Genomic DNA, 25,293 nt, shown 5'->3' with positions numbered 1-25,293 from the left:
TCCCTGATTTCTTGCACAATGAGCACATAATGTGTGCCTAATAGGATAGCTTCTTGGCCATACCTTTTTCCATTGTAGTAAGTTATCACACTGAAAAATCCTAGTAAATGATTCTTAAGTCTATCATTCATTCATGCTTGCATTCATTTATTCCCACATGAAAACACCTGAGTTTATTTTAAATACTGGATTTCAAAGTGCATTGTCTACCTAAGATTTAGGGCCCAAAATCAAGTAATTAATTTTTTTAGTTAACTTAATTTTTGAAATTTATTTTGTTATATTTCCTAGTACTTTAAGTAGACTAACAAAAAAAAAAGATTATGGTATGGAAACATATAGAATTTCTTTCAAAACAGCTGAATTAATCAAATTAATCATTTATTTTAAAAATGGAACTTAAAATAAGGGCTAAAGTGACATGGCTTGTTTCATTTGCCCTCCCACATGAAGGTTATGTTATATTAAAATGCTAATTATATTTAGATGTGAAATATGACTTTTTAATTAAGTATCCTAAATTATTAATGCCCAATAATAGTATTTATAATTCATGTATTTTAATTAAATTTAGATTTAGCTACATATGATAAAACATCAAATATTTATTTCTCTTTCACATAGAATAAGTCTACAGGTGGTTCAGGGCTGGTATAGTAATCTCAGAGTCATCAAGGACCCAGACTCCTTCTGACTTTATGCTCTGCTCCACTTGAGGAGCAGTGGAGGCTTCTGTTCTCAAGTTCATCTTTTGGTCCAAGTTGACTGCTAGTGCTGCATCTTCCCATATCCCATACAAGAAGAAGAAAAGAGGTGAGAGGGCAAAATGATGTGCTTCCTAGCTGTGTTAACACCCTTTAAAATATTTCCCAGGAACATCTGTACTCCTACCCAAATTATGTCTATGTATATCATATGACAAATCTGAAAAAAATGGGAAGAATTGGGCATGGAGTGGCAGTTCTTACCCGTCTATACTCTCCATTCAGTGGCACACAAACTGAATTCTGACTTCTGGTAGTTGCTTGATCCAGCTGAGCCCCATTTTTCTCAACTGTAAAGTGAAAATTACATTAGTATGTACTTTGTTGCATTGTTTTTAGTGTTAATGTGTGCCACAGATCTAGTACAAGGCCCAGAATGTAGAAGTACCGAATAAATCGGTAGCTAACTTTATTTTTCATTACCTTGTCTCTTCCCAAAGATGATGGTCTTTTTGATGATGTAGGTGCCCTCTTGCCCTCTTTCATCATGTCTACCAATCAAGCCACTGGATATACAATAGTGAAGAATCAGCCAAAGTCTCTGCCCTCATAGAAATTGCAATTTTTTGTCATTGAGAGTCCTGAAGGAATCACTACAGAGAGGTGATAGCTGAAAATACAGAAGGGAATGACTTCAACAGAGAAGTGAAGTAATGATTCTTATATTTCAATCTGTAGAAGAATCACATGGGTAGCAAATAAAAATGGAGATTCCTAGGCTTTCCCTTCACAGTTCTGAAGCTCACGCCTGAGATCAGGAATCTGTATTCTATTTCTAAACGTTCTGGATGCAGATACTCATGGATCACACTTTGAAAACTTCTGGTCTAGGAAGGAGGGAGGAGTGAGGCTATGGTGAGAGCTTCCCAGGGCTTTAAGTCAGTTTTGACCCTTTCTTAGACCTCATGGCTTGTCTCATTAGGCTATTTCATTCTAGCTTAGTCTAAATAATTCTCAGTTGTGAGAAGTTGTTGTGGTTGTTCACTGTATAGTATGTTTGGCAAGATCACTGGCATTTCCCCACTAGATGCCTGTAGTGGGGAAATTGCCCCAGATGAGCACCATAGATCTGGTTGAAATCTCGATTTTTCACCTAGAATATACATACTATTTGAAATGGAGCCTTTTATTTCTTCCCTCTGGAAGGGTGGAAGATGGAAGATACAATGGTTCCAGATTCATCTGCCAAATGCCCATTCGTAGCCTGGCATCGGGGTGTGGGTGTGCATTTTTCTAGAAGCGAGACTCCTGAGAACCCATCACGGTCATCCTCTGGCCATAAACTTCATACATCTTTTTAAGATCTCCATCCATCTTCCTTGTTGGTTACCCCCAAATATTCCTGTCTTAGAGATACAGGCATTTCTACTCTCAAAGGCAATTCAGGGCTCTGATAAGAATGTGTTTAAAAGAAAGTTAAGTGAATTTACTTCAGTTTCTTGCTTTTTACAAACAAGGGTATTGAGTTTAAAACAATTCAATTTTTTTTTTTTTTTTTTTTTTTTTTTAGCGGTACGCAGGCTTTTCTCACTGTTATGGCCTCTCCCGTTGCGGAGCACAGGCTCCAGACGCGCAGGCTCAGTGGCCATGGCTCACGGACCCAGCCGCTCCGTGGCATGTGGGATCGTCCCGGACTGGGGCACAAACCCGTGTCCCCTGCATTGGCAGGAGGACTCTCAACCACTGCGCCACCAGGGAAGCCCAAATCAATTGTTTTTATAACACCTTTTTTTGTTAAACAAAACATTTTCACATATTACTTTATTCTCTCTGTATACTTTTTAATCCTTGTATGATGAAATAGATAATAAGTACCTTTTTAAAAATAAGGAAGAAAAACAAAGTGATAATTTATATTTTTTCCTTTAAAAATAATATTAAGAAATGCATCAGGCCAATGGTCTTGAGATTCAAATTAATTATGTGAGTGTTTTTGAGATAATATTTATGATACGTAACTGCAATGCTGAAATTAGTGCTAGCTGAGCCCTTGAAACCAAGCAAATTATAGGTAAACATTGAATATATTTCATAGTTCAGCATTAATTCGTTTTAAAGAGAAGGTTGGAGAGCAGGTAACAGGTGGTGACTCTAGATGAAACAGAGATCACTCTTTCAAAGCTGTAGTTGTAGTGTATTTGAAATATTTACCATGGCAGTTTTTAGTGTATCAGGTAAAGAAATAATGAGGTATCCTTTAAATCTTATAATAAATATGGAGGTGATTTAACTTTCTCAAAGGCTAGATTCACAGGAACTCCAAGTTAGGGATTGTGCCTTGAGGAAACTTTCATCTTAGTATTAAGTATGATTTTCAGTAGGGGCAAGATACTGTATCAGACTCTCTCCAACACTTTAATGTTTATCTTTGTTCACTGGTTAAAAGTTGTCATTTCATTGGAAGTTTACAAAGTGCTTTTTTTTTTTTCAAAGAAGTTTTCCAATTTCATAGATTTGAGGCTTGCTTTCAAAGGAACCACTAATATCCTTTCTATGATTTTTTGCAATACTGTTATGCATGTCCAGTCTTTTGAGGATACTTTGTCCTTTAATCTGTGATTTTGAAAGTTTCTTGTATAGCTCAACCTCTTTTGCAAGAGAACAGATAATATGTTGTCCATCCGTAGGTTCTTTGTTGGACCAAAGAAATAATATTTCCAGTTTTAGACTGAAGGGAACCCTCCGGTGTTTTTGCTGTATTTTTCCTAAAGTACTCACTCCAGGAGAAACAGATTATAAGGTTCCAAACCAGGCCATGCCCTGGCAGGCACTTGTAAGGGGACATATTCTAGTTTCTCAGGGGAACCACCTTAAATGCTCTTTATTTCTTATTTTGTTCAAAAACAATTGGAGCTGCAGTATATTATTAAATACACTACACCTGGGAACAGAAGTCATACACTTAAAATTCCTGGTAATTGTCTTATTAGCTAGCAAGTTACTTTTCTTTAAGCCTCCGTTCCCTCATGTATCAAACAGTAAGGATAAAGGGATGTATCATTTTTGGGGGGGGATAGAGTGAAGATTAAGTGATGTAAAATATTGGCTGGGATGCTCAATATATATTGAATCTGGAAAATATCCAAAGTACATTAACCCAATACAGAGACATATTAGTCAAATTTTATCAGTAGGCTGCTCTTACAGATCAGTTTAAGAGGCAGCCTGAGCTAAGAATCCATCACCCAACTGGCTAAACACTGGGGACGTATATACCCAATCCTACTGTGGCTTATGTGGTGCTAGCCAGAACATGACAATAAAGGGACAGGAAGTACTTGTTCATAAATAGCAAGAAGTCTAGTTCTAAGACAAGACTTTCACATGCACACAAAGTCTTTGAAGACAAAGCAGCAAATAAGTAACTAATTATTTCATGCCAGCAAGAAATGTAACAGGAGTTGAGCTGCAATCACCAAGGATAGCTCCATGGATGCTCATATTACGAGAATGGTTTATCTTTATTTTTTGGCTGATCTTTATTTCTTTTAGGAATGCACTCCACAGTCAGTTTTTGGGTCCCCAATAGCAGGTTCCTCTGTTACATTTATTTTGAGAATGACATTTCCTGAGCATTCTCCAAAAAAAGGGAAAAATTAGATTGTAACTAGACCACCTCACCCATATTTCAGCCCTAGTCATCCCCACTGTCAGGTGGAAAAGAAAGCTTACCTCATTTTGGAAGCACCTTGTTCTTGTCTTGTTAAGGCTTATGGTACTCTCACCCTGGGCGTCTATTGGAATACCCTTCCCTGTGCAGACTTTCTTGGGCCTGAGTTACCCAGGTGGTCCAATAAATTATGATGAAGATTCTAAAAGGACTCACCCAAGGTACCCAGAACTTATGTAATAATCTTTTATAGTGACATACTTATTTAAAATTTTAAAAGTTTACTTTTAAAACTGGTGAAAATATATTGGTATTAATAACCCCATTTTACAGCTGAAGAAGCAGAAGCTCAGAGAGGTTACAAGAGTACCCCAAACTTTCCTAGTCAGCAGCTAGCACAGCCAAGATTAGAGCCAATTTCTCTTTGTGCTGTTGTGCTTTGTGCATTTGAAGGATGTTGCTTGTCCCTGTCCCCCTTAGACTAGTAGTTGAACAAGAAATACAGGATATAGTATCAGTCAGATAGTATACATGATGGTAACAACTAAGATATGTTGTGTTCTTAAAAACTATGTCAGCCTTACATCATATCATGGTGCCCATTGTGTGGTTGAGTAAAAGGCTTTGTTGTAGAAATTTAGAATAAAAAAGTTTTTTTCATAAACTTTGTGTAAATAGCAAGTGGTATATGTGGTGGCTAGTGGGAAGGAGAATTAGATGTTGTATTTGATCAAGTTTTCTTTGAAAATGTAAGTGACTTTTTAGTGGCTGGCAAGAAAACGAGTAAGTAGAAGATGAAGTCCTTACTATGTGCCTAATTCATATCTCATGTGAATCGTTATTGCAGGACTGGAAGGTGGTGTGACCTTTTATTCCTTTATGACTTAAGAAAATCCACTTCATTACTGCTTGGTCACATGATTCACATTTATGAATAGTTAAAAGCCACCATAATTCATACTGAGCTCCAGATAAATGGAACCAATAGCCAGGAATAGAGAGTTCAGGGCAGGAAAACACTAAGGTGGATTTGCCTGGTCAAAGAAGATTGCATGTAGTGTGTCACGTGGGTAAACTGAAGCTGAGTTCTACCAGATATGAGTTTGTGAACCCAAGTTCACGAAGAACTTAATTTTTCTCTATTTCCTTTTATGTAAAGAATGAATGATGGTATCTATCTTATACATCTTAGAGATCATTTATTAAGTTCCCAGAACTATACCTAGAAAACATAGCTCAGTGCTTCACAGACGCTGGTACTGTTAATGAGAGAGATGATCCTTAAAGAAAGCCCAGTATTTTATACACAGAAAGTAATAAACACAAATAATTGAATTATGGATGTTTTCTGAGCAAAGGATGATCCTGAAGCTATACCACTGAGGGGAAGAGGTCATAAGACTTGTATTGTAGCTAGATAACATTTACTTTGTATATTATGTCCCTAAATCCCACTGTCCTGCTAATATTTTGCCTTTGGGTACTCTTCCATGGAAGAATAAACAGATTGATGACATGGGGAGTTGGGTACTGGACTAGGCATTGTGCCCTACCTTTCCGTCTTTGGACAAGCTTTGTTGTCTCTTACTTCCTCATCTGTAAAGTTGCAATTATTCAACAACATTCAGCAAATATTTATGGAAGACCCATATGCTAGACACTGTTTTAGGTGTTTGGGATATAGCTTGGGGTGAGGGACAATAAACCCATGAAAAAAATATTTGTTAGATGATGACGAGTGTATGAAGAAATACTAAAATGGAAAGAGGAGGAGTTAATGCTGGGAATGGAGTTGCAATTTGGAAAGAGAAGTTTTCACTGAGATACTGATATCTGATTAAATATCTGATGGAGTTTAGCGACCAAGCTTTACAGGTATCTGAGGGAAGAGCATTCTAGGCAGAAGAAAAAAGTATAAAGGCACTGAAGGGCAAGCATGACTGGTCTGTCTAAGCAATAATCAAGAGAGCAATGTTTTATTTATTTATTTATTTATGGCTGCATTGGGTCTTTGTTGCTGTGTGCGGGCTTTCTCTAGTTGCAGCAAGAGGGGCTACTCTTTGTTGCAGTGTGCGGGCTTATTGTGGTGGCTTCCCTTGTTGTGAAGCATGGGCTCTAGGCACGTGGACTTCAGTAGTTGTGGCACGTGAGCTCAGTAGTTGTGGCTCATGGGCTCTAGAGCACAGGTTCAATAGTTGTGGCACATGAGCTTAGTTGCTCTGCGTCATGTGGGATCTTCCTGGACCAGGGCTCAAACCCGTGTCCCCTGCATTGGCAGGTGGATTCTTAACCACTGCACCAGCAGGGAAGTCCCCAAGAGACCAATATGTAGTAGTGGAGTGAACAACAGAGAAATCAGAACTATTGGTAACCAGATTTTATGACCTTGAAGGCCACTGTGATAGTCTTGGATTTTACTCAGATTGAGATGGGACACCATTGGACGATGTTGAGAAGAAAAGCAATATTATTTGAGTTTATGTAACAGGACTATTCTGGTTCCTGTTAAAGGGAGGAAAGAGTGAGGAGCAAGGAAACTAGTTAGGGGAAGATATTGAAACAATCTAACAAGAGATTCTGTTGGGGCTTGGCCATGGTGGTAATAGTGGAGAAGGTGAGAAAAGGTCAAATATTGGATATATTTCAAAGATGCTGCTGACAGACTATGATGGAAGATTGGATGCTGGGTCAGAGAGAACAAGGTGTAATATAAAATTCTGGGTTTTTAACCTAAACAGTTGGAAGAATTGTGTTGTCAGTAACTGAGACTAAGAAGACAGGAAGAGCAGGTAGCTCATACTTGTCTCTGGAATGTTGGGAAGAGTCATTAAGAGAAGTCTGAAGAAGCTTAGGTTATCCTCTAAATGTTGAGCGGTCTTTGTGAAAGTAAGAACTTTTGCAAGAACCTGAAGTAAGATCCAGATGGAAGTTAAGTACTTACAACTCACTGTGTTCTAAGTAAGATAGGAAAACTTCACCTGAATCTGTGACAATGTACACAGTGAACACTTGGAAATTAATTAAATATGTGATGAAACTGGTAGTGAGTTTACATCTCACAATGAGAAAAGTAGTGGCCAGGAAAAAAGAAAAGTATTTGGAGAGTATTGTTCTATGTCTACTCAAAGAATGTTTCAAAGTAGGCAGAAAAATGTATTCAATTATGAAAAGCCATGGGTTAACTGCTCAAATTTAAAACTAATTTAATTAAAATTACTGACTTTAAAAGATGCATTATACTGAAGACCTCTTATGAGCCCTTGAATAATGATATCCATTTCTTTTTGTTGTTATTCTCATTTCTGTAATAAAAGAAGAGTTGAGGGCTTCCCTGGTGGCACAGCAGTTGAGAGTCCACCTGCCGACGCAGGGGACACGGGTACGTGCCCCGGTCCGGGAAGATCCCACATACGGTGGAGTGGCTGGGCCCGTGAGCCATGGCTGCTGAGCCTGCACGTACGGAGCCTGTGCTCCGCAACAGGAGAGGCCACAGCAGTGAGAGGCCCGCGTACCGCAAAAAAAAAAAAAAAAAAAAAAAAAGAAGAGTTGAAATTTTAGGTTGATGTAGTGAATTATTTTGTATAGTTACATATATGTCTAAGATTTCACATTAGTTTTCTGCATTATATTTAAGAGATTATTCTTTATGAATTATACAAGGAGAACAATATGCTAATGAGGGAGAAACAATATTAATATACCCCTGTTAATCAAAGCATAGCCTTTGGGGGGAGGGTTCGAAGGCCCATAGTGGATATGGTAAATGGGTTTAACCTTGATTGCTCACTCTCATCAATTGCTAGTGATTGACTGCAGTGTGTTTTGAGAAGAATTCTGAGATCTTGTCTAGGATCAATAGAACAAAGGACTGTTATTGACTGGATGTGCCTGATAAAGGTACCAATGAAGAAATGGTAGCAAGTATGTCACACATGAACCATCCTTGCCTTCACTAAAAGAGGCATTTCTGGAAGAGGCTTGAAGCATTGACAAGTATGGCTTGTTTAAAGGTTACCCATTCTGTTTTTGTTTTATTTTGTTTTGTTTGTTTGTTTCTTTTGCACCTAACTTACTTCTTGGTACCTCCTGGTCTTTCCAGACTGTAGCCTAGGCAATGTCCTTTCTTTATAGTTTGACTTTTAATTATCCTGGATTTTTTGGTTAGTCTATTTTCAAAACCTGGCCTTTGCTAATTTATTTGGTTAATAAATATGAACAAAATATAACCAAATGCAGCAAGATTGGTATGCTTATGTTTTGGGAAGCTGGGTGGATGAAACTTTCAAGCACCCCTGAAGAATATGTAGATTCAACACTGTGAGTCTATTGGTGGGTTAAGATAACGAGATAAGCTGATCTCAGTTGAAGACAGCAGGTGTTAGGTCCAATGGGCTAAAAATTTTAAATAGCCCATTTTATAGAACAATGGATTTAAGACTTTAGGAAACAAATCTAGGAAACCCAACTGTATTTTGATGGAGTTGAAGCACAGGGCTTGGGAGGTTGATCTTCAGTGTTTGATGTGCAGAAGAGGGAACTGTGTTTGAGGTAGCTTAGGACACTCTCAGCTGGGTTCTGACGACAATATAAGAGTTGAATTAATTAGGCTGTTGAACTTCCCAGGTAACATTATTATGCTTTTCAATAAGAAATATCTAGAAATAATATCTTAACCAAAACAAAGAGTATGATTTTTTTTGAAGAGCCTGAATTTTTGAAATGTTAGGCCCTATATGTGGTTGGATAAAATATTTTATACTCTTTCTTTTGATGCCTCTCAAATAAGATCTTTAAACATTACTTTCCAGGACCAGATTGGCTTCCCTCCACCTCCTACTAGAGCCATCTTGACTTTTCAACTATCCAGTCTTTCTCCAACCCCTATAAGCCCTAAATGTTCTTAGATATTTTGGGTGCCATGCATAAATCCCCCATGTTTTCTTATACTGAATCTTGAGCCCTCCTTTCCTCCATCTAAAAGATTCAGTAGTGCTACAAAAGATACAACTTACGGTGCTTTTCTATTCTCCTTGTGAACTTCTCTATGCCTTTATCAGTACAACATTAAAACTGTAATAATCAGGCATTGAGAACAAGCCAAGGTGACAGTAGCTTCAGTAAGAAGAAGGTTAGAGTGAGTCCAAAATGCTGGATTGGGTGGATGGAGGGTGTGGAGAAACCTTGAGAGGAGAAAGTAGAGGAGGAGGAGGTGGAAATGAAAAATATGATTTTAAAAAGACCCTTTTTAAAAAGACTCAAATGGTGATTTAAGGAAAGGTGGATCACAGTAATAATAAAAGCTTATGATTTGCTAAGGGCCTCCATGTGCCAGGTATTCAGCTTCAAGGGTATTATCTCATTTAATACTTAATAATCCTAGAAAGTGCTTTTTTTCACTTTTACTTTAGAGAAAGATAGAGCTAGGTTAAGTAGCTCTCCCAAGATCACATAGCCAGTGATTAGACCCATCAGGTTTGAGCTCAGGTTTTGAGTCCAAAGTCCAAAATCCAAGCTTTTCTTCACTGTAAGAGAGGAAAAGATAAAACAGGATGGAGTAACAGGAAGAGTTGGAAGTGGAGCATGAAATGTAAGAACGCATTGCCAGAGGGGAGAGAATGTACAGGACTTGGAAGAATGGGGTGGAAAGAGGGTACTAGAATCCTGAGGAGGGGTAGCAAACACTCCTTGGGGACGGGGTCTCTTCTGCTGCTCTTTACTCTCTTCATCCAGGACTCAGGTAGCAACAGAGGCTTTGACTAGCTCTTTCCACACACCTGATGAGAAGAGAGTTATGGGCTGGATGGGAGTTTAGTTTCCCCAACATATGAATAATGCCACATGATACAACTGTTAGTGATTGAATGTGGAGAGGAGTGAACAGATGGTGAAGAATAATCCAGGCTTCCAGATTATGCTCCCTTCCCAGGCACAACCCTCCATCAACCAGCACCCAAACCTGTGGTCCTTGACTCTTTGGATCTATTCTTCACTTAGTAGTTGCACATTGTATTCTGGAGCCTAGGAGCTGTTTTGTAAGGTGTTAAATGGCCTTTATCACTTATCAACAAATATACCATGACCATGCAAAGTTCAGCATTTCTGAGAGTACTGGGCCCATTGGTGGCTCTTTGATTCATTTTGTGAAGACATATTTCTCTTGGATTCTTGGGCAGTGGCTTGTCTTAAATTTGCCTCCCAGTAATGGTAATGCAGAATAGTGCGGGAGAATGAGGGAAATAAAGAGATCAAATGTGGTGACCTTCTGCTAGCTGGCTGCCCCATACGGAAGGCAAAAAGGAGCTGTAGCCCTTTGAAAGTCTGAGCCTTGGTTGGTGAAGACACGATGATTCTCATGATCAGAGATGACAAAATCAACAATCAATGCATGGAATATGTATGTGACATAAAGATATTCCTACCCAGGAATATCTCCCAGTTTGTAATATATATATATATATATATATATCCATCCACTGGCGCATGGTCTCTTGTTGGATTTATTTCCTATGCTTCTGTTGTTATGTGAAAACAACCCAGAGAAAACCTCTGGGCCAGGAGATCCTGATGTGTAGGAAAAGGAACAGTATGGGAAGGCAGAAATATAGAAAAGGGAGGTGGGGACTTCCTGGAGGAATAGAGATGCCTGTTCATAACTTTCCAAGGGGTAACACATCCCAATACTCCCATTTCTCCTTGGGATTCCAAGGTTAGCAAAAATGCCTTGTTTGGGGTTGAGCAAAAACTGTTCTGCTTTAAATGGTGAGGAAAAACATGGCTCTAAGCCATATTTAAGAAATTTGTTGACTGTAATTAAGTCTTCATGGGAATCCCCAAGGTTTACTTACCTATAATTGAAAAAATGCAAATGAAGACAGTTAATCAGTGGACTGACTGACTAAGAAGTACTACCTACCTCAATGAATTAGAAAGGAAAACACAAATATGTCCAGTTGAGAAAGTTACCTGAGAACCATTGGTAAATTTCTCAGCAACACTGGAGCTTTTTTTTTTTAAGCCTGGCTGAGATTGCAGTGCTTGTCTGCTAAGGCCTTTGCCAACTTCATCTTGAGCCATTACAGACATATTTCCCAACAACTGGCCTTCAGCCTTGGGAGAGCACCAGCTGCCTCCCTGGCAGCACTCAAGGAATCCCTGCAGAAAAAATAACAGACCTTTTCTCCTCCTTTCTGCTGTGATTGAGCCACTACTTAAAGTTGAAAAACATTTACTTTTCAAGATCCTGTAATCAAATGGGAACACCCTTGGGATTAAGCCAACTCTTCAGGAGTTAGCCTACAGTATTCTTGCTTTCAGTTATCAAGGATTAGTACATGTTCTAATATTAATAGATTTAATGCAGTTTATTTTTTGTTTTAACGATCATCACAGCCATACCTGTGATGGTCATTTTCACTTCAGACGTCATACTTGTTAGTATATTCAGCTAATTTTTACCCTCTGATTTAAAATCATCCCCAAAATGCTTTGTACTTCTGTTCATACTTATGTCTTCAGCTTAATTATTTCATTAATTAGCAACTCATACTGTGGTGTCAGTACAAATTCACAGTTTGTCCCTTAAAGTTAGCTATGGGAAAAAAGATTAAATGCTGCATCATTTAAATAAAAAAATACTTGTTCGAGGTTGATTGGTAGTAACAGAAACAGAAAGTATTAAACAATTTAAATATAGAAGTATCTGTGTTATAAACTATATCAAGTTGTTTTTGACAACTTTTTCAAAATATGACCTCTTGGAGGAGGGAGGTAAAGAAGTTTCCTTTCTCATGCCACTGAGCATATTCTCAAGGAGCAAGGTGCTGTGATTGATTAGTAATGCCTGCCATGGACACCATAGGGATGAGTGCACATTGCTGCCCTATGTTCATCACTGTCACTGTCTTAACAAGAAGGATTTCAGCTTTGCTAATCTATTTCATTGTTGATGTTTGATGAGGAAGAGTGTGTAGACTAGGACACTGAAATGAGGGTTTACCACACAGGAATAATCTTTTTTGTATTCATGTAAACATCCATGAAGTGGGGAAAGATGTGATTAGGCCGAACCTTTTCACCATATCTTTGTTTGCTTCAGTTATTTATTACCCTGGACTTGCTAGCATTTTATAAAAGTGTTATTGATATAGACTCTGGAAAATGTAGGGAGATATTTCAAGGTATTTCAAATGTATCACAGTTTCTAAGGGGATCAAATATCTCTTCAAATCCTCATGGATTTTTCAAACATGAAATGTTCTTCTTGGCAGATAATAGGCTGCAATGCTGTGGGTTTCTAACCTCCCATTCATTAACAGCAAAACTGACTTGTGGCAAAGTCTCTCTTTTTTTTCCTACAGGTAGTTTGTGACTCCTTTTGGAGAGATAACTGTTTAAATATAAATAAATGGCCAGCTCCAATAGAGAGATTCCAGTTTTCTCAGGGTATTTACTTTCAATTTATTATCAATTCTTCCAGCACAACTTCCTCCCCTCAAAACACTGTCCCAGCCCTGAATATGTATAGTGTAGGCCCATTAAAATATTTCTTGTTCTTATATGTTAAACACTATGTTAGTCCCATTAAAAGATCTTGCACATGGTTAAAATGGACTCTACCCAGTTTAGCATTCTCAAAGTCATTAGCACTATCAGTTATTATTTGAGAAAATTAGAATAAAAGAGCCTAGGCCCAAATGGGACTAGGTTACCGTTCCCAGGCACCTCTAAGCTTTTCAAGGTAATCACTCCTTGGCTTTTATATTTCAAAATCACCTTCAAAATTATTTGGTTTATTTTATTCAATTTAGCTTAGCCAGTAGTCCAATGACATTTGCATTATTTTTAATGCAAGGACGGATTGCTTTGTACTTGGGATTTGCATGAACTACCATTTATGGTTCATTATTTTGTGGTAATAGATAATCAGCTTTTTGGAAATAGATTCATTTCCAGGTTATATTTCTATCTCTACATGCATATTTTAAATGGATTAATGTGGAGCACAGTGAAATCCTAATTCTCTTCTCTAATTATATTCCTGACCCTCACAAATTAACATCCTAAGATGTTCACTATGTCATATGTGGTTAATCCAATGCATTTCTCTCCACCTCTTTCAGATTACTTTGCACTTTTGACAATGTTTTTTTTTTTTTTTTATTTGGGGTGAGGGTGTTTTTTTAAAGCCAGTTGTTAAATCTAAACTGCATTAGCTTTATTGCTGGTTGGCCCCAGGAGGATCAACATTATTATCAAGGGTGAAGGATTGCTAATTACCTAACAGAATCGAAAGTAGCCTTGGCTGTCAAGGGAATAGTTAAGATATTTCTTGATGATGTTATGTCTTAGATTATTAAAAGAATATTGATTTTGATCTTGAAAGTATAATGCAGAGAAAAATTTTAGTAGATTTATTGGACTTTTTGACCTGTGGGAAGAATATGGGTTTAATATCTCATTCCACATTCTATTAGCTCTCTCTGTAGAAACACTAAATAAGAAATGTGAAGGGAAGAAAAAATCAGACAGAAATTGACATAAATTATATACTTACTGTATGCAGAACTGGAAAGACCAATATAAACAAAACATGGTTTCTTACCTCTTGCTCCCTGAATTTCACTCACAGAATTTCAACTCTTCCTTTGGTAACTCACTCTACCTACGTGTAGCACACACACACCTCACTATGTCCAAAGTTAAACTCAACAGTTCAGCACTTCAGCTTCCCACTTATTCTATCACCTGGATGAATACATCCATATATACCAAATTGTACTAGCTAGGAATTTCAGAATTGTCCTTCTTCAGCACTCTTAACCATCCAGGCATGACCAACGTTCTATTTAACCCATTAGAAAAGTAGTAGAAAAATAGAGGGATAGACTGTAGGGTAGAGAGTAAATGACAATTTGGTGTTTCAAGAAATGCAGTTGCACTTTCATTTGAAAGAGTGTGGTTTGAGTCATGCAGTCACATTTCTGTCAAATTCTATTTCTATTGGAACTGAACACCTCTTGCAGTATAATCCCCATGTTAATGAAATAGCATGAAACATAATGACATGGTGTTTCAGAAATCTTCAGATGATCCTGTAAATTTTGAGTCATTGTAAGCACTTTTCACAATTCATAAGGAAGTAAGCAGCACAAATATCAATTAATGGAAGAATCACATTTCAGGAAGTCTTCCCTCTAGTATTTCTCTCTACTCAAAACGCAAAATGAGGAAAGTGTAGGGAAAGAGAAATCTGTCTATTAGAAGTTAAGTGAGGTTAAGAAGAAGAGAGTGGTAATAGAGGCAGAAAAAGAGCCAGAAAAACCCTATAGAATTGGCTGTAAAACAGCTCTCCCGCCCTTATTTGCTTTTCATGGACTGTAATAGAACAAGATGTGAGGAAACATCTGTTGCCTTTTTAAAATAGTACTTTGATATTTTAAAAAGAATAGTGACAGAATTAGGAGAAGCCTAATTTCCGTGGTTAGGGACAGCAGACACCTATGGAATAGAATAGAGAGAATTAATCTAGTACAGCTTGATAAATTTGGGGACTATGGATTCGTCTGCCATGCTCGACACTGAGAAGCATCATAGAGCAATGGTTAGAGCATGGGCTCTGGAGTTAGGCTTCCTGGGTTTAAATCTTGGCTTTCCCACTTAGCTGAGCATAATAGTATTCCCTGTCTGAGGGGTGGATGTGAGATTGAATGAGAGAAAGGAAACTTGAGAAGTTAGTCCAGAGACTAGCTCATGGTAACATTTGCTAAATGTAAGCTATTATTATTATTTTTTTAAATTAAGTAGCCACTTCTCTTAGAATTGATATAAGAATTTAATGGGCTGCCTCATAGGAATAGAAAGGCCCTTGAGCAGGAAAAGATACAAGTCTCTTTCTGTGGATAAGTCTACTCAGTGTATATGCAAGCCAGCTTGAGGAATGGCTGGCGACAGTCCACCTTTGAGACTTATTTAAGCTAGCAAGACCAGCCCAGATAAAGGCTTAGGACACTAACCAGAGTAGCTGAGCCCCACCTGAGGGTACAACAATATACAGCAGTCATTACTGCTGTATATTGAATGTACTTCATAGAAACAGAGCAAGTACAAGAAAAATCTGCAGGGATCGGATCCCAGGAACTGCTGCCGTCAAGGTGCATCCAAGCCAGGAGACCAGTCAAAAGGCCAGGAAGGATTGCTGGGCAGTAGCACATCCCAAGCCAGGAGATTTAGTTAGAAAGAATTCAGGCTCTGAGGATGAGACTAAAAATCACAGACCAGGTGAGATGGACGCTCTCACTAGACTTAGTCATGATGTTTATAGGATGCCCAGACAGAGTTAATAATTGAGATCAGTTCATTTCGAATGATAGTTAGTCACTGAAAAACAAGACCCCAGAGATTAAATGATGCTTCAGAGAAGTAATGCAATGTAGTGGTTCAGATGTTGGGCTTTGGAGAGAGAGAGTACAGGTCTTAATTCCTACTTTGCCAGTTAGTACAGGGACAAGTTATTCTACCTCTCTAAGCTTTCCTTTTCTCATCTTTAAAATGGGGGTAACAGTTTCTACTACAAGGAGTTTTGAAACTTGAGTCATGCAAATTAATTAAAAGGACTAAGGCAATGCCAAGCATCTAGTAAGTGCTCAAGTAATGTTGGGTATTAATATTATTAGAATTTCATTAACACGTCTTGTTTGAAAATGCCCTAGTTACAGTATACACCACAAAATAGAGCACAATTATGTGAAATAAGTTTTCTTAAACTTTCCATTTAAAAATCTTCTTTCCATGTAGCTTTACTCTTTTTAATGTATTTTCTTTAGGAAGTGAATTTTTAGCAAGATGTGCCACTTGGAAACCAGGTCTCAGTGCTATTTTGGACAAGTATAAAGGAGACCCATTTTTAAATAAAACAAATTATGATTGTGCTGAAAATGATCTAAATCATTACAGTGGGTATAGGGCAAATGGTAAAATTTATCCCTGGGGAATTCAAGTTTTAAGAAGAAGTCAAATTTTGTATTAATTTTAGATTGGCCTTATTGCCTTGGAGTATATTTGTTCAGGCTTACCTGGCCCTCACCTCCTCGCTTTGCCTTGCCATGAATTCAGTACCTGCCCCACCAGGTGGCTTGAACAAAATCATTGACTTTATAATTTAGAGCTGTCTCACTGTCAACTAATGTGTTAGGTTTATTCATAGGATTCCTGTGTCAGGCTGGGAGAGCAAAGGGGTTCTGAAGAAGAAACAGGCTATCATATTTTTGCAGCAGAATTAGACACCATCTATCTGAAAATGGAATCTGTGGTAAAAATCTCCAAATTATTTGTAATTCTTCTTGTTGGATCCACTCAATTCTCCCAACTCAATTCTCCCAAGATTTGCTTTTCGGGGGACAATTTAAAATACAATAGACATATCTTGCCCTAATCTACTTCTGCTAATTCTGTTACCCCAAAGCAAATCAACAGAACTGTCCCTGATATAATATCATTCTACTCTCTCTTTACCCATAGCACACAACAAGAGTAACTAACTTTATGACCGAATTTTACTATTTTCTGAAACCTTATAGACTTTTACAGGGAACTGTCGATTGGCCAAGGGGTATGGTATCTAGCTCCTAAAGAAACTATGACTGATCTAATCATCCCAGCATTTTGCTATCTTATCTATTTTCTTCATTATTTGTACTTCTGCCTGGGGGTATAATTGGAAAGATGAAAAAGTGAGATTCAGTTGGATAATTAGCTGTGATGTTACCAAACTTGTTGATGGTGGAAGTCCTGAAATCATTGGTTGAAATAAGCCTTGAGAGAGTCCTTGGGTGTCATTAATCCAGTGGTTCTTAACCTTTGGCATGAATCAGAATCCCCTGGATTGCCAGTTTTTTTGATTCAGAAATGTGGGGATTGGCCTGAGAGAGTGCATTTCTAACAGGTTCCCAGGTGATGCTGGTTCAGAGACTGTACTTAGAGAATCACTGGACCAATCTGTGCCTGTTTTCCCTTCTATTAACATGAATAATCTAGAATTTGCTTTTCCTTAGCTAACTTTAGAAACTTATGCTGTAAAAGTAAACATTATGGGTTAAACAGTTATTTTGGTATATGAACACCTTATACAGTGTAATAGAATTGGTAACATAACTAGTTACTCTATCCAATTGGTTGATTTAATTTGCGAAGCAATCAATTATATATTCATTGAGTCGTGGCTCTAATCCACAAATCTCAGCTTCTCTATATTATTGTGGCATCAATGTAATACTGGCTTTTAATCGTGTGTGTGTGTGGTGAAGCCTCAGTTTTATGGTATTGCAAGAAATTCATACGTAGAAAGCTTCTTCCATTGTTTTCTCAAATAATCTGATTTTATGAGCTTTTTTATGGTAGAAGAATTGAGTTCATTTCTCATAGAATTTTTAAACTCAGAATAATGTTTATTTAGCTTTAATAAAGGATGTAGAACAGATAACAGCCAGAACAACATAATAGAGTCTTTAGATATAACTTCTTTTTTTTAACATGTTATGGAGTATAATTGCTTTACAATGGTGTGTTAGTTTCTGCTTTATAACAAGTGAATCAACTGTACATATACATATATCCCCATATCTCCTCTCTCTTGTGTCTCCCTCCCATCCTCCCTATCCCACCCTTCTAGGTGGTCACAAAGAACCAAGCTGATCTCCCTGTGTTATGCAGCTGCTTCCCACTAGCTATCTATTTTATATTTGGTAGTGTATATATGTCCATGCCACTCTCTCACTTTGTCCCAGCTTACCCTTCCTCCTCCCCGTGTTCTCAAGTCCATTCTCTATGTCTGCGTCTTTATTCCTGTCCTGCCCCTAGCTTTAGATATAACTTCTGATGTCCCCAGTCACTGCTTGGGACTTGCTTTGGTCACAAGAAATGACAAGTTAAGTGAAATCAGGTCACATCACATTAGTGGAGTCACTGTGTTTGGGGTCACTGGGCATAACACTGTTAATTACTTCATATCCAGAAGGTTGTACGCCTAGTTCCTATTCTCTAATATAGCTACACCAATTACAAGTTATACAATGAACAATCTCAGCAACTAGGAGCACATTACTTAGGAACATTCTTGGATCCCTCATTTAACTGCAATGGATACATTTCCTTAGTTACTATTACAGGTTTAATGAACAGACTACATTCAGGCATCCCTGAGGCTGGAGTAATATTTGCAGTCCAGCTGTTAATTCTTTCCTTTCACTAGGTGACATGTAGAATCCTGGCTGAAAGGGGGTCTGAGAAATGCAGTTTTGAACTTTTCCAGCTTTTGTGGTCCAGGAGTTTGAAACAGTTATCGAACGGTCTAGTATACAGTCTGTAACACATTGCCTAACTGGTTAAAAGCAGAAAAGAGGTAACTTGAAAAAGACCTGGTCTTGGAGTCTGGAGATGAACTTCTACACCTACTCTGCTCTAAGTTGTGACTGGTCTTAGCAATTTTAAAGCCATTCTACACAATAGGGTGGCAGTATGGCACAGTAGTACAGTCTTTAAGGACCCCATCACTTAAGCTGTATAAACCTGTGAAAATTGCTGGACCTCTGCATGCACCAGATCTCTCACCATATAATGGCAATGACAGTAATACCTCCGTCACAGGGTCGTTGTGAGAGTTAAGTGGGGAAACAAGTTCTTAAAATAGCATTTGGCACATCGTAAGAAATCAATATTTCATTAGCGCATGGATAAGGGGGTCTCATTGAATGTTCTTTGACCTATGCAAGCCTGACACAACTGTTGATATTTTATATGAGGTATATTTAAGACCTGGGAAAAGTCAGGTACCGCAGCACAATAAACACCTAATTAAAAAGTCAGCGCACCCATGGACGTATTCCTCTGCTTAGCTGCCTGCATCCCTACCAATCCTGAGCTCAAGATGGAGAAATAGTCTACAAATAGATACTTCCACTGAGAGAGCCATAAAACCCCTTATAACGTTTTATTCGTTAGTGCCTGCCAAATGCTTTTCAAATAATTGTCATTATTACCAATCAGCCTAATGCAATAACATGACATGTTCCCCTTTGGAAAACTTTTGTTATGTTGGAATTCTTACATGCCAAAAGGAGGGTTTTGTCTTTCGAGGTACTGGGATTTTAGAAAACTGCATATCGTCGAGTATCCTCTATTTTTTCTTTTTCTTTTGGGATTAGGGCTAGAAGACAGGTGACTGCTTTGTAACCTATTCTCCTTATCATGTAACAATCTGCTCCTTTTTCGGCAATACTGTATACTTGCATAAACACAACATTGTTTTAACTGAGAAATTGCACCTCCATCTTCTGAATGTTGTGCCTTGGCTAACCCAAGTATATTTCATTCTTCTTCCACTCCAGCTGGACAGTGCCACATCGCTCATCCAGGCAGCTAAAAATCTGATGAATGCTGTTGTCCTCACGGTGAAAGCATCTTATGTGGCCTCAACAAAATATCAGAAGGTCTATGGGACAGCAGCTGTCAACTCACCTGTTGTGTCTTGGAAGATGAAGGCTCCAGAGAAGAAGCCCCTTGTGAAGAGAGAAAAGCCTGAAGAATTCCAGACACGAGTTAGACGAGGTTCTCAGAAGAAACACATTTCGCCTGTACAGGCTTTAAGTGAATTCAAAGCAATGGATTCCTTCTAGGACGATAGGCTTTAACAAGAAAGCTTTTTCTTTCTTTTCCTTTTCTATTCTTTTCTTTTTAATTCCATTTTTGTATGTATACCTGCTGACTCATATGCCTCTGGCATGGGGAACTAAGGGAGCAGTGTCTGTTTGCATGTAAGATGAGATGTGATCAATAGTGCTGATCCATCTGTAGCCCAGGGAGGGGACAGGGAGTTCCTGTCCCAAGGTGGCACAGAGCTGTCCTTTGCAACATTCTAGTAAAATTGGGCAAAGAGTTCACATTGCAATGTTTATGGGAGCGGGAGGGATGGGGAAAATAAACTTAACTCTACAAAAGCAAACTCTAATGCATGCAAGAATCATTAAGTTGGCAGGTATATTAATAAGCGAAAAATCTGGAAGTGTAATGGTAGAATATAAAGCTTGTATTGCTTCTGTTTCAGTGCAAAAGTGTACTAGCCAATACGCTTAAGTGTGGCCCACAAATTGAGCAATTTAACGTTGACATCATATCGATGATATTATGTGGAGTTTTTACTAAGGGGAAACTAACTCGTCCAGCCGAAAATGTTTCTTTTAATCTGTATTCTGTTCTTTCTCTCCTAGTCGTGCCATTACTAGTGCTCATGTTATCAATTTCCCCCTTTACTGAAAACATAAACATTTATTTAAAACAATTATAATCCTTCTGGGGGCACTGGAAGCACAATGTGGTGATCATCTTGCTTTTACTTTTTTAAAAATTTGAACTATGATTTTGCTAGAAATAGGAAGCCCAGTGATGGAATGTTAGAGGAATGGAAACTGACAGTGTGTGAAGATTTAGAGGCAAATACATAGGTGTAGCTTGGAGTGCTGGTATCTAATATACCATTGTATCCACTAACTCGAAATAAACACATTTAATCTTGACATCTGAAGAATGCTTTCCTTCGTTGAATGCATGCTTATAAAAGATTAGCTCATCTTCTTGAAAACTGATTAAAAATGCTTTGTGTTCATTTTTAGAAATTGGAGGTAAAAGTAGCTAGGTGATATGTAAAGAAAACTCTGGGATATCTTTAAGTCCAGGAATTGTTTTTTGTGTGTGTTTTCCCATGTGTTTTTATTCACTTTCAAACTGAATCTAAAATGAGAAAGTCATGTGTTAGAATTTTCTGGGCCACGTTTAGCCCTGGGCTAAACTTAAGAAACTTAACGTGTTCTCAGAGAGAAACTGAATAAATAAATAAATATATATATATATATATATATATATATATATATATATAGAGAGAGAGAGAGAGAGAGAGAGAGAGAGAGAGAGAGATCCATTAATTTCAAAATATTTTATTCATTTCAATATTTTATTCATTCATTCATTTTTTATATATACTGTAAAAAAGAGGGTCTCTGTCCCATTACTAAGAAAGAGTGGGCTGTAGTCTTTCAGCTATAGCTTGAGGAGTGAGGAAATAAAAAAACTAATATTCATTTGAGTTCTCAAAACTCCTCCCATTTGAATGATCTCTACAAGTTTGCAAGTTATAGTATGTCTCCAGAAGACTTCTAGTAAAACGTGTGCATTTCTTAGCAATGTGATAACATATTGGGAGACATGGACACCTATGCTTTGTGTCAGCTTAGGTACAAAGTCCCAAAGAGAAGAGACTGAGAAGTTGTGGAAGAAGAAACAGTCCAAAATGTTATTTAGAGATGGTTCTGCTCAAATCACTTCTCACCACCACCCCATGATGAAAACACCACTCAGGCTGAGAATGATCTACAGATGGAGAAGCCACGATAAAAGCTGTAGAGTGATTTTCAACACTAATCATTAAACCACTATTTCAACTACCCTGCTCCCTTAATTTGTGTAAACACTGAGAAAGGCAACTATTGACATTGTCACAACTATTTATGGAATGCGTCCTCTGAGCCAGGTCCTAAGTTGAGCACACCACTGTGTGCACTTATTGGTAACATTGCGTAACTCTCTGGGTTTATGCATTCTGTGATTTAATGGGTTGAAAGTATTCTTCAGACTAGCCAAGAAACTTTTAAAATTCAAAGGCTTCTTGGCAAATCCTGAAAAATAGTCAGCAGGCATCAGAGGAGCATCTAGAGAATGTCATTGACTTTGCCCTTAAATTTGAGTTAAATTTTTTTTTGCACTACGCGGGCCTCTCACTGTTGTGGCCTCTCCCGTTGCGGAGCACAGGCTCTGGACGCGCAGGCTCAGCGGCCATGGCTCACGGGCCCAGCCACTCCGCGGCATGTGGGATCTTCCGGACCGGGGCACGAACCCGTGTCCCCTGCATCGGCAGGCGGACTCTCAACCACTGCACCACCAGGGAAGCCCAAGTTAAATGTTTTAATACATGAGTGTGAGCAATGTTTTATGTGTGTGGTTTCTGGAAATCAGTCCTTGATTTTATTTATTTTACCAAAGTTTACTGAGTAAAAGTCATCACTGCCCATCATTTCTCTTGTGATCAAGGAGAATAATAACTATTCAGATACATAATTAAATATCAACACTGTGCTGAGAGCACTCTAGCAATAAAAAAGCTTAGCGTTTGTTTCCTGGCCTCAAGAAAATACAGTCTAGCTGGGAACATAGGATACAGACAGAAAATGATAAGTAAATATGTCGTGAAATCATGTTCAATGTGACAAATGAAGAAGGTAAAAAAAATGACTACTGTGTAGGACAAAAATCGTCAAAACACATTGGGAACTAAGGTATTTGGGGAAGGATTAATGGAAGAGATAGGACTTGGAAATGAGGAAACAATAATTAAATATATTCTACATGAATGAAATGTATAAATGAATACATTTGGTAAGGGGGATGACTGGAGTGAGCATTCAAGGAAAAAAAGAACAACATACTTTGTCTGAAGACAAGTGCTGTCACAGGAAACATAATGTGGATTAGGGGAAAATAAATGTGCAAATGTAGTATGAGGCTAGACTAAGGTGGGCCATGAAGGAGTGTGACCACTATCAACAGGAAATGTGGAGTTTTTAAGTGGAATGGTGACAAAAGCAAGCAGTTCCTATGTAAGATGAAACTGATAATCTATGAGGAGGTGAGACCTGAAAGGGGCTAACTAATATTAGTTAAAAGGGACATATGTGATAGAAATGTAAGAAAAAAATGCAGTTACTCCTTGAATAACTAGATGTGGAGTAAGAATGATTAAAGTACTATATAATTTATTCAGGGAGACTAAAGAGTCAGAAAACCGAAAAATATCTACAAAATAGTATGTGAACATGGGTTAGAACAAACCAAATATATGGTATATTTGAAAAGACAGGGAATAGGTAATTAATCCCAAGCAAATGGAGTTACATGGGGTATTTCCTACAAAAGTAGCACCTTGGAATAATGGATGATCAATATTCCTGATGGGTGGAAACTAAATAAATCTCAACTTCCTTTTTGCTAGGATTGATGGTTCAAAAGATAAAATCTTTATATTCTTCTAAGGACCTAAAATATCCAGGGAAACATAGGTTACCTTCAGAAGATCTCTAGTTTTTCCTCCACTAAGTGTTGAAGAATGTGAAACCAATTTTAATTTTAGAAGTCAACTTTTATAATCAGTTGGATCATGGCTTAACTCATGGATAAACTAGCTATATGTGTCATTGTGACTACATCGTCATTTTTGAGCATCAGTTACAGGTAGGGAAACTTTCAGACACTAGAAGTATAAAGATCTATAAAATACTGTGTACAGCTGAGTCAAGAAAAATAAGCCTTCAAAATATTGTGATTTGATAAATTGTAGTCACTAAATTTGCTGGTAGTAGATAATAAGTCATTTGATCTCTGTTGCTGTGTCATTGCCTACTAAACAAATAAAAGAGGTCAGTACTTACTCTCCACTTGAAGAATGTGGAATTTTTAAAGGTAATGAAAGGAAGTGGTTAACTACAGAAGGCCACTAATGATTTTTTTTTTTTAATGCTAGTGCCTAAAAGTGCCAACAGCAAGTGGTGGACTAGGAAGCTCCAGGCCCTTGTTCGTCCATGAAAACACAAAGTAAACAACAAAACACCAACTGAAGTAGCTTTGTAGGAAATATAGAAACCAGTTACAGATTTGTAGTAGCCAAACAAATGTTTAACCAAGATAAAGTCACACTTATTATGGAAGGAAATTTGGGGGTATCTTTGCTCACCCATATCTTGCCTCTTCCCTGGCAAAGCATGAGGAAGAAGCTGTCCAATTTCCGGTTCCTCCCATGCAATGGAAAAAAAAGAGTCAAACTTGTTTGCATTGTTCTGGCTTGTCTGCAGCTTCCTAAGTGACTGGTTACTGTTTTGTCTAATAAGGAGCTATGGTGGAAATTGTGGCATAGTTTGGATATCAGGTTGGAACCCACTGAAAGCAGTGGCAGTCACCATGGCATCTAAGAGCTGTAGGGGGGCTACAAACCTGTGAGCTATTGGGGGCAAGAAATTATGGGCAGAGGAATACAATAGAGCATTTAAGACTCTGAGAAGAAGCAGAGATGAGACTGTTAGGGAACATAAGACATTTAAAGGAAACCATACAACTGGGGATATTGGGTGGGAAAAACACGCACACATGCCCAGGGAGCAGGCATACTTAGAAAGGCCTGAAAAGACTATAAGCATTTATGCTAGGTTGATTAGTGAAGACCTTTCCCTTTACAGAGCCAGTCTGTAAAGACTGACAGAGGTGGCTGTGTTTTCAAATGCCCAACTATATGTTGTCTACAAGTGACTTGCATCAGATCTAAAGAAATATATCAGTTGAAAGTGGAAGGATGGGAAAAATATTCCATGCAAATAATAACCAAAGGAAGGCAAGAGTGGCTATCCTAATACCAGACACATAGATGGATGGAACAGAATAGAGAACCCAGAAATAAACCCACAAAGTTAGGGTCATTAATCTGTGACAAAGGAGGCAAAATTATACAATGGAGAAAAGACAATCTCTTCAGTAAGTTGTGCTGGGAAAACTGGATAGCTACATGTAAAAGGATGAGATTAGAACTTTTCCTCACCTCATATATAAAAAAAATAATTCAAAATGGATTAAAGACCTAAATGTAAGACCTAAAACTATAAACATCCTAGAAGAGAACATAGGCAGAACACTCTTTGACATAAATAGTAGCAATATTTTTTGGATCTGTCTCCTAAGACAAAAGAAACAAAAGCAAAAATAAATGGGACCTAAACTTAAAAGCTTTTGCACAGCAAAGAAATCATTGACAAAACAAAAGGCAACCTGCTGAAA

General features: G+C 37.9%; 1 protein-coding gene across 2 annotated transcripts in view; it reads left to right on the top strand.

Moving 5' to 3' along the window:
- Positions 1-20,961, top strand: part of CTNNA2 (catenin alpha 2) — a 1,199,753-nt gene extending 1,178,792 nt beyond the window's left edge. For both annotated transcript variants that reach the window (XM_079940963.1, XM_079940964.1), the window contains exon 18: positions 19,755-20,961. In XM_079940963.1, the coding sequence (XP_079797089.1) occupies positions 19,755-20,042 (288 nt within the window). In that variant the 3' untranslated portion in view covers positions 20,043-20,961. The remainder of the gene's footprint in view (positions 1-19,754) is intronic.
- Positions 20,962-25,293: the final 4,332 nt, after the last annotated feature.

This window comes from Stenella coeruleoalba (assembly GCF_951394435.1).
Source record: "Stenella coeruleoalba genome assembly, chromosome: 13".
NCBI lineage: Eukaryota > Metazoa > Chordata > Mammalia > Artiodactyla > Delphinidae > Stenella > Stenella coeruleoalba.
This window is presented reverse-complemented; position numbering and strand designations above follow the sequence as displayed.